The sequence below is a fragment of the Sorex fumeus genome, unplaced genomic scaffold (assembly GCF_029834395.1).
Source record: "Sorex fumeus unplaced genomic scaffold, SorFum_2.1 ptg000030l, whole genome shotgun sequence".
NCBI classification, from domain to species: Eukaryota; Metazoa; Chordata; class Mammalia; order Eulipotyphla; family Soricidae; genus Sorex; species Sorex fumeus.
Genome location: NW_026606087.1, coordinates 13325841 through 13335735, shown reverse-complemented (window position 1 = coordinate 13335735; position 9895 = coordinate 13325841). Strand labels below are relative to the sequence as shown.

Below are 9895 nucleotides of genomic sequence, written 5' to 3'. Positions count from 1 at the left end.
TCCAGGCTCAATTGACCCGGGAACAGAGATCCTCTGCCTGCTCCCAGAAGCTTTGCAGACCTCCACTACCTCCACTACCTCTACTACCCAGCTGCTGCCATGCTCCAGGATGCTTTTCAGACTGCACGGCTGCTTTGCATTGCGTGACACATCATAAAACAATACAAGATTACCGCGCCATATTTTATGGGGTTCAAATATGGTTTGAACCATGGGAACACCTGCAAGGACAATTAGAGGCCGCCCTAACAGCCTCTATCCCTCTCAGAGAGCCTGGCAAACTACTGAGAGTGTCCCACCTGCACGGCAGAGCCTGGCAAGCTATCCATGGTGTATTCAATATGCCAAAAGCAGTAAATACAATGGGTCTAATTTCCCTGACCCTAATAGAGCCACCAATATGGCAGCATTAAGGAGGATGAGGAAGGAGAGGGTGATAAAATATCAGGACCGAACTAGGCTGCCAAAAGGAAAAAGGACAAAAATGACTATCTGTACTTTATTTATTTATTTATTTATTTACTAAATAATGAGTGGAATGGATTGACGATTTCTTGGAAGAACCTTTATAGGAGACAAAAAAGGCCATTTCTGGGACATTCAGGGTAGTTTCCTGAGAAAGAAATATTGCTTTCTCTTGCTCTGTTATAGATTTTTAAGATGACTTAATAAAAGTATTTATGATAGGGCCAGGGATATATTTTAGAGGTTTGGAGGGTATGTGTTGCATCTTTATCCATTTTGCCCAATTCCCTGCATTGCATGATCCCTAGGCACTCCTGCATATAGCCTATACCAGTCCCTATCACTGAATTTTCAGTAATACCTATCCTGGGAGAAGCCCTGGGGCCTCAAGCACTGTAGGAACACTCCTTTAAAACAGAGATATTCACAGCATATTTCTTTTTTGGGGGGAGAATGGTACACCCATCTGTACTCAAGGCTTATTCCTGGTTCTGTGCTCAGGGATCACTCTTTCAAGCATGGGAGAACTTATGGGGTACTGGAAATCAAACTGGGGTGGGATGCATTCGTGCACCCTATATATTGAAATGAAGTTATTAAACCAGCAACTTAGGTAGAAAAATCTAATCAGATTTTTAGTGAACAGAGAAACAATTTTTAAATGTGATCCCTAAAAATCATTGCCAGCACTAATTGAAAATTGTTAGGAAAATCTAGGTACTTTGTTTTCAATGTAGAGGATCAGAAATACTTGTGGTGTAGACTAGCAATCTCTATTTTAACAAGAATATGGATAATTTGGAGGTACACTAAAGTTTTAAAACATTTTCAGGAATTGCTATTAAGAATATTAAGTCAGGAATTGTAATTAAGAATATTCAGTGGAAAAAAGTTCAGATCTGGTCCAGTACTAAAGAGTACTACAACTAGGACAGATATATTTAAGTATAGTAAGATTTGAAGAGAAAATGATTACAGGAACATTTAGCATGATGACAATGAGAAAGGGTAGTGCAGTTAATTGTGGAAAGAGAGCATCATTTTTCAGACAATTCTTTAAAGTTTTCATGTATAGTGATGGATTCTAAGTAGTGTCTAATGTTGAGTTTCCTAGAACAAAAATTTAGACATCATTCATGTTAGGAAAGAATTCTGGGCTACACAATAAAGAAGATTATATAAGTGATTAGGCCATATCAACTGAATTCTTTATGTATGCTAGTATTTGTACCAAGAGTTAGTTAGAAAATGGAAAACTGGGGGGTTGAAGCAATAGTACAGTGGGTATGGCATTTGCCTTGCATGTGGCTGACCTGGGTTCGATTCACAGCATCCCATATGGTCCCCTGAGCACTAGGAGTAATTCCTGAGTGCAGAGACAGAAGTAACCCCTGAGCATTGCCAGGCACGACCCAAAAAGAAAACAAAATGGAAAACTAGAATATAGATTTAAAACAAGAGAGCTAGATCTTTGCAAATATAGTACTGAGATATGCATTCTTAACAAAAAATATCAGAATATCAACAAAAGGTATCAAAGTTGAGCAATGTGTAGTAAGCACAATAATAATTACCTCATGGACAAAAAATATGAAAAAAGAAAATAAGCTACTGCCTTTAGAAAAGTCTTTGATCCAGGCAAGTCAAATCTTTTAGACATAGATATAATTTCTATTGTAATTTTTCTATGTCTCTCACAGATAATTTAAAAAGTGACAAGGCATCTCATAAAGTCAGTTTCCTTGCAACTATGAATCAATGCTTAGTTCAAGAACAGGTGTAAGTGTAGTGATCTTTCTAAGTATAGTGATCCAAACAAGAGTAGGCATAAAAGGATTATCTAGGGATAGGTAATCACAGAAGTGAATGATAGAGTATGTTTTGGTACTTCTTGAGAATGGCACTACAATGAAAACAGAATAATCAGATGCCTGTAGCTTCTGCAGTCTTAAAGTATTAGGACGTCTCAGAAAATCAGTGCCAGACCAGATTAGGATAATTAAAGTACAGACAAGCAAAGAAAGAGCTATAGGAGAGTAGATCATAAATATTTTTTCTTTCCTACTTAACAAAATTTTTCTCTACTTTTGTCTCTATATTCTCGGGTTGGAGCAATAGCACAGCAGTAGTGCGTTTGCCTTGCGTGCAGTCAGCCCAGGCGAGCCGGGTTCGATTCCTCCGCCCCTCTCAGAGAGCCCGGCAAGCTACCCAGAGTATCTCGCCAGCATAGCAAAGTCTGGCAAGCTACCTGTGCTGCATTCAATATGCCAAACACAGTAACAACAAGTCTCAAAATGGAGACGTTACTGGGCCCACTCAAGCAAAACGATGAACAACATGAGGACAGTGTGTTTTGACAGTGTCTCTATATTCTCAATTGGTAAACTATGAAAAAAAGGGAAAAAATACCAACTTGGATGCTCAATTTTCTTTCTTTTTAATTTTGTTTTGTTATTTTGAGAGGGACAGAATGATCTTCCTTCCTTTTATAAAAAAAGAATGTTCAATTTTCTGGGGATCACAGAATCTCCCCAGCTGGCTTTAACCATAAACCCAGTGCAATCCATAAGGCTCCCATGTGGGACTGGGAGACGGTTTTAATTAGTTTCACAACTGTTCCAGAATTCAAATAGTTGAGAGTAGAAGACTAGTAAGGCACTTGGATTTTTTTGAGGATGGTCCCACATTGTTTTGCCTTCTCATATCTGCTGTCCTGGAGTCATGTGAGTTTGGGCAAATCTGAAAAAGAACATTTCTTAAATGTTTAAGAAAAAACTCTGTTATTGGTGATAAGATATTGCTGAAAAGAGGAAGAATGAATTTCAAGGACCAAAAAGAGATTTTGCTAAACAACACTTTGTGAAGACTGGTTTAGTGGATGTCTTATATTAGAGATTTTAGTTTAGATTTGGCTTACTGGTTGGAAATAGGAGCAAAGTAGTAAACTAACAACAAAGGAAGAAGCAATATTAGTCAGACCTTGGAGAGGGAGGCAGCATTAAAATATCTCAAAATATTTTCAATAATATCACTGAAATTACTATCAAAAAATTATTCACTAAGTATTTGCAAAATGTGTGTGCCTAAGGAGTTAGACACCATGAAGATCAACAGTAAGAAAGTGGGTAAATGACCAGTGGTAATCAGCAGAAACTTCAAGATTGCATTGAGCTTTATCATGATCTGGGATTCTAAATTACTACCTTAAATTTTCTTATGGCTCATGTCCTAACAACGAAAAGAAATAGCTCATATTTAGCTGTGTTATTTAGTACACAGAAACCCTATGATTTCTGGTAGAGTTTCAGGCATATAAAGTCTCTATTCTTAGTTTTTTTCTCTCAAATTATGATGTGGGAACTTTTACCTTATTGAAGAAATTGGATGTAATATCACAATAAGAAATAGACTAGAAATTAAGATACAGGTGCAAGTTGAGATGTAAGCATAATCAGATATTTATTATTATCATAAGATGTTTTCTATAAGAGAGGTATGAGATGTCAGACTTATTCTTGTGAGTTGAATGAGATGGTGATAGCTATTATAAGAGTACATAGTCAAATAAGTCATGCATAGTCACATAAGTCACTTAAGAGTACATAATCACAAGAGTACATAGTCTTATGGAGGGGTTGGTGTGTAAAGGTTGAGATTTTATAGAAAAAAGTAAAGTGACTAAAATTAATGCTTACATATATCAATTAAATTATGAATGATTTATTTGAAGTAATACATGGTTATTTGTGCTTATTTCAGCAGCTAATGGGAAAATCATAGAGAGTCAGATAACTTAAGACTGGAACAAATTCTGATGAAGAAGCCTCAAGCTTTCTTCTCTCTCTCTCTCTCTCTCTCTCTCTCTCTCTCTCTCTCTCACACGCACACACACATCATTCCTTTGGGCCTTTGGGACCTTGTAGTTTGCAATACAGATAGTGAGTTTGTCAGGTGTATCCTTTTACCTATTTACAACACTCAGTTCCGATCCAAAATGATCATTTCCAGAAATTATTATCATGTTGTGAGGGTGAGGGAAGGGAAACTGGGTCCATTGGTGGTGGGAAACATACACTGGTGAAGGGTCAGATGTTGGAACATTGTGTGACTGAAACAAATCATGAATAACTTTTCAACTGTATGTTGCTGTGGTTCAATAAAAAATAAATTAATTAAATTAAATTAAAAAAAGAAGCCTCAAGTTATGCCTCCTGGCTATGCCAAGGCAAATTCTAAGAGAAATGAAAACTGTGGGGATGCCTAATGTTAAAAGAAGTCACTGGGGTAGTTTAGTGAGCGTGGTTTTCCTCCTATTGCATCTGACTCTAGCTCTGTTATCTATATTGAGCTAGCCAGGTGAACAGAAATTCACCATCACATTAACTTATTGAGAAAAAATGGAGTAGAATCTATATAGTTTGACTAAAAATAGCAAGGAATTCTTACAAGCTCTTAATAAGTGTCATAGGGCATTAGAGGATATGCAGAAAAAATTATAGAAAATATTTTTTCCAGCAAGCTTACCTTACAAGTGTAAGTTTTAATTGTATAATTTTCAACCTAGAGCTATATTCTAGCTGGTCATGAAGTTTTCTGAAACTTGGAAGATGTCGTGTTAAGCAAAGCTAAGGAAGTATAAATGTCAAAGTTTCTCACTTATCTGTGATATATAGAATAACTCGACAAAGAAATGCAAGATCTCAAAATGGGCATACCTACATTATCCTGGATCCTAGATTACAGATCTGAGAAGGATAGGACAGAAACTGAGAAAGAAAGGGAAGTAAGAAAAGGCAAACAGTGGGGAGTAACAGAAGCACGGGATAAGGGGGCTTAGACACATTGACTGTAGAGATTAGCAGTATATCTATATATCTGAACCACAGAATCAACAAAACTGTAGACATTGTATATAAAATACAACAACCAAACCTAAAAATGTATCTATCAAGGAGGAAGGCTGTAAGGTGAAGGGAAACTGGGACCTTGAGGAAGGGAAGCTGACTCTAGTGATGGGGTTGGTGTTAGAATATTGTAGCCTGGAGCTCAACTCTCTACAACTTTGTGAATTATGGTGCCTGGTGTTGAGACAAACTCACCTTTTTATTAAAATGAAAGTAATGATAATGTAAATAATATTTATTGATCCTTTATCTATGCAATAAACTGCATGAGGTAATTTTCTTCAACTAAATCTCAATAAGTAGATAAATGTCAATAAACTTACAGAATGTTATTGCCATATTACAAATTGAGAAACTTTTAAATCTTACAGGAAAATTGACTTCACCCAGGCAATATTGTCAGTAAGAGGTAAACACAGATTTGTTCCTAATTTCATAGGCTCTAATGCTAACATACTTTTTGCCAATATACTATTTTTATTTTAAAGTCTAAGTTATATAATTCTAAAGTATACTTTCTTCAAATGACATGTGAGGGCAAACAAAATATGAAGAGCATATATGTCTGAATATTAGGTAAGGTCCAAAGATAACTGAAAGTCCATATTACATTGATATCAGTCAGATTCTGTGGACAAATTCAAGCTTTCACTTTTATGTGCTTCTTTATAAGAAATATGACTGCCGGTTCAATTTAACCATGCCTTCAATCTTTTCTTTCTGTCTTCTCTATCATAAATTCACAAAGCAGTGTGTCCAATAAGAAGATTCATAACAACCTATTAGTATAAGTCACAGTTATTACTCTTCTATGGAGGTTATATGGTGTCCATGAAGTGTGATGTGAATAGTATTTATTACCAATTTATTCTTCTCCATTTGAGTCCTATGTCAGTGATAATAGTCACAGAATTGATACATCAACATGTTTTGTATATTTGGTTTGGTTTTTCCTTGATTTCTTAAATCCATATTCATAGTAGGAAGGACCTTGTGTGTAGCCAAAATGAAGGCTCTTCACGGATTTTGTTTTTTAAGTGACTATGCAATACAATAGTTGTTTCACGAAGGAAAAAGTGTTAACATTTTTCATATGATGTTTATATACCTGGAATAAGAAAAAGTTGTGACAATAAGCTGACTATTCTTGACAAAGATTTCCAAATTCTACACTTCTTAGTATCATTTAAAAAGATGGGGCTGGATTGGGGCTGGAGCAATAGCATAACAGGTAGGGCGTTTGCTTGCACGCGGCCGACCCAGGTTCAATTCCCAGCATCCAATATGGTCCCACCGAGCATGGCCAGGAGTAATTCCTGAGTACAGAGCTGGCAGTATCCCCTGTGTATCGCCAAGTATGACACAAAAAGCAAAATAAAAATAAAAATAAATAAATAAAAATATGGAGCTGGAGGATAGCACAGGAGGCAGAGCATTTGCCTTGCATGTGGCCAATCTGGTTTCAACTCCCAGCATCCCATATGGTCCCCCAAGCACTGTCAGGAATAGTTTCTGAATGCATGAGCTAGGAGTAACCTCTGTGCATCGCCAGCTGTGACCCAAAAGGAAAAAAAATTAATAATAATAAAATAAAGATAATTTCATCACTTTTTCTAGGGGCTGGGGCAACAGCACAGCAGTAGGGCGTTTGCCTTGCGCGCAGCCAGCCCTGCCAACCTGGGTTCGATTCCTCCACCCCTCTCAGAGAGCCCGGCAAGCTACCAAGAATATCTTGCCCGCACGGCAAAGCCTGGCAAGCTACCCATGATGTATTCGATATGCCAAACACAGTAACAGAAGTCTCACAATGGAGACGTTACTGGGCCCGCTCGAGCAAATCGATAAGCAACGGGAGGGCAGTGCTACTTTTTCTAGATTCTGCATTAACTAATTATAGATAATCTTCACATCAAGAATTTCACATAAATGAAAGTAAATTACTTGTTAGTTGATTCTCAGACTATGAATTCCAGTTAAGGTGATTTTGCAGCTTTTGTCTTAATAATTAGACATCTCCTCTATCCCATTACTTTCTTATTTTTCCATATTCCTCATATTTCCTTTTAGCTGACACACTACTTGTTATAAATTGTGTTTTTTATGGAAAAGAAGTAGGGTGATTGGAAGAGAAATTTGAGATATTTGGCTGCAAGTCAAAATCATTTTATACAGTGACTTATTGATATGAAGAGTAGGAATAAGACAAATTTAGCTAGAATCTTGTGTAGCATCATTCAGAACCATAGATAGAATGTGAATGCAAATTATTTTAGGGGTAAACCTATGCAAGGTTAGGAGTTTCTGTCTCAGAGGAAAACTGAATCCAGAAAGAGCGAAGACCAACACCTTCCAGAATAAAAACTGGACATGGGAGGGTAGAAAAAGCATCTTATAAAATTTCAAATAAGTGGCATTAATCAGGTATAAGTGAAAATATGTGTGATTAGAGGAAGGGGTGGAAACAACAGTAGTAATATGATCAGAAATAATTAGCAAATTCTAGGATACAAATCAGAGTCTACTCTAAGATGAAAAACAAGACAAATGATCACTCCCTGAGCTATGTTGGCAGTTTGTGTTCTGAACTGAAAACAAAACACACAATCTCTTGCCATATTCCATAAAGTGTATATGATATATTACTGAGAATAATATTGATAATATCTATAATTTCTTTCAATGCTAATAGACCCTAGCAAGAAGATAATTATATTCTACGAGTTCATTCAAGCACTTATATTCATTAATTTTATTTAGTGGGTGTTTTATATTAGACACCAATCAAGAATCATTAAAGATATTATTTAACACAATTTATTAGCACCTCTAGGGAATAGTGCCAGTATCCCTATTTTATAGATGACAATATTTGCCTAACATTTATAGATAGCATTACTCATCTATATCCTTATTCTGTGTTGTCTCCCAGGTTATATGAAATTGTGTTAGAATTTCTAATCTGCAAAGATGCTCAGATTTCTTGACCAGACCATGGAGTCCCCCAATCACACAAATCTGGATTCTTCGGTTTTCTTTCTCCTGGGCATCCCAGGTCTGGAACAGTTCCACTTGTGGCTCTCGCTCCCCGTGTGCTGTCTGGGCACAGCCACAATTGTGGGTAATATAACTATTCTGGTGATCGTTGCCACAGAACCAAGCCTGCACAAGCCTGTGTACCTGTTCCTGTGCATGCTCTCGACCATCGATTTGGCTGCCTCCTTCTCCACAGTCCCCAAATTATTGGCCATCCTGTGGTGTGGAGCTGGACACATCTCTGCAACAGCATGTCTGGCACAGATGTTCTTCATTCATGCCTTCTGCATGATGGAGTCCACTGTACTGCTGGCCATGGCCTTTGATCGCTATGTGGCCATCTGTCACCCACTCCGCTATGCCACTATCCTTACTGACACCATAATCGCGCGCATTGGGGTTGCCGCTATGATGCGGGGCTCTATGCTTATGCTGCCATGTCCTTTTCTCATTAGGCGTCTGGACTTCTGCAAAAGCCATGTGATACCACACACCTATTGCGAGCACATGGCTGTAGTAAAGCTGGCTTGTGGAGACACCAGACCTAACCGTGTGTATGGGCTGACAGCAGCACTGTTGGTCATCGGAGTTGACTTGTTCTGCATTGGTCTCTCCTATATCCTCATCGCCAGAGCTGTCCTTCGCCTCTCATCCCATGAAGCTCGGAGCAAAGCCTTAGGAACATGTGGTTCACATGTTTGTGTCATACTGATTTCATACACACCAGCTCTCTTCTCCTTCTTCACGCATCGCTTTGGCCGCCATGTTCCACTCCATATTCATATTCTTTTGGCCAATGTCTATTTGCTCTTCCCTCCTGCTCTCAATCCTGTGGTATATGGAGTTAAAACCAAAGAGATTCGGGAAAGAGTTATCAGAGTATTTCAAAGGGGGTCAGAACTGGGGTAAAGAACTTTGAATGATGAGGAGTATAAAAAAATTGTTTCAAAGAAATTTTGCAAGTTGAAAGAATTTTCAGTATTTAATAGTGGAAAGGGGTTTGAATAGGGAAGTGGATAAAACCGCTCATAGAATTTTCTAAACCATTTCTGAGAATAATAAATCATAGGTTTGGGGCCAGAGTAATGTTACAGTGGGTAGGGCACTTGTGTTGCATGTGGCCAGCCCAGGTTCAATCCACCCCTATAGTCTCCTGAGCACTGCCAAAAGTGAGTACAGAGCCAGAAAGAAGCCCCAAGCACAGTTGATTGTGGCGCCAAACAACAAGAAAAAAAAAACGCAAAATAAATAAAATGAATCACAGAATTTCATCAATCTTAACTTCTGTTTAGGGAATTATATCATGGGGATAGTTTTCAACCTAGAGTAAAAGAACCTTTGGGGATAGGGAGCTATCTCAGGTGATAGAACAGATATCTAAAATGTGGAAATACTTGACCATGATCCAAAATGGGGACTACCACACACTGACCGGTATGTCTGCCAAGCACCTTGGGGCCAGCAGCACTAACTGCATAACCAGGCTTGTGTCA

The 9895-nt window shown here is 37.9% G+C and overlaps 1 protein-coding gene across 1 annotated transcript; it reads left to right on the top strand.

Moving 5' to 3' along the window:
- Positions 1-8336: 8336 nt before the first annotated feature.
- On the top strand, positions 8337-9311 carry LOC130025426 (olfactory receptor 52P1). Its single transcript, XM_056116376.1, has one exon. The coding sequence runs from the start codon at positions 8337-8339 to the stop codon at positions 9309-9311; it is 975 nt and encodes a 324-aa protein (XP_055972351.1).
- The last annotated feature ends 584 nt before the right edge of the window (positions 9312-9895 follow it).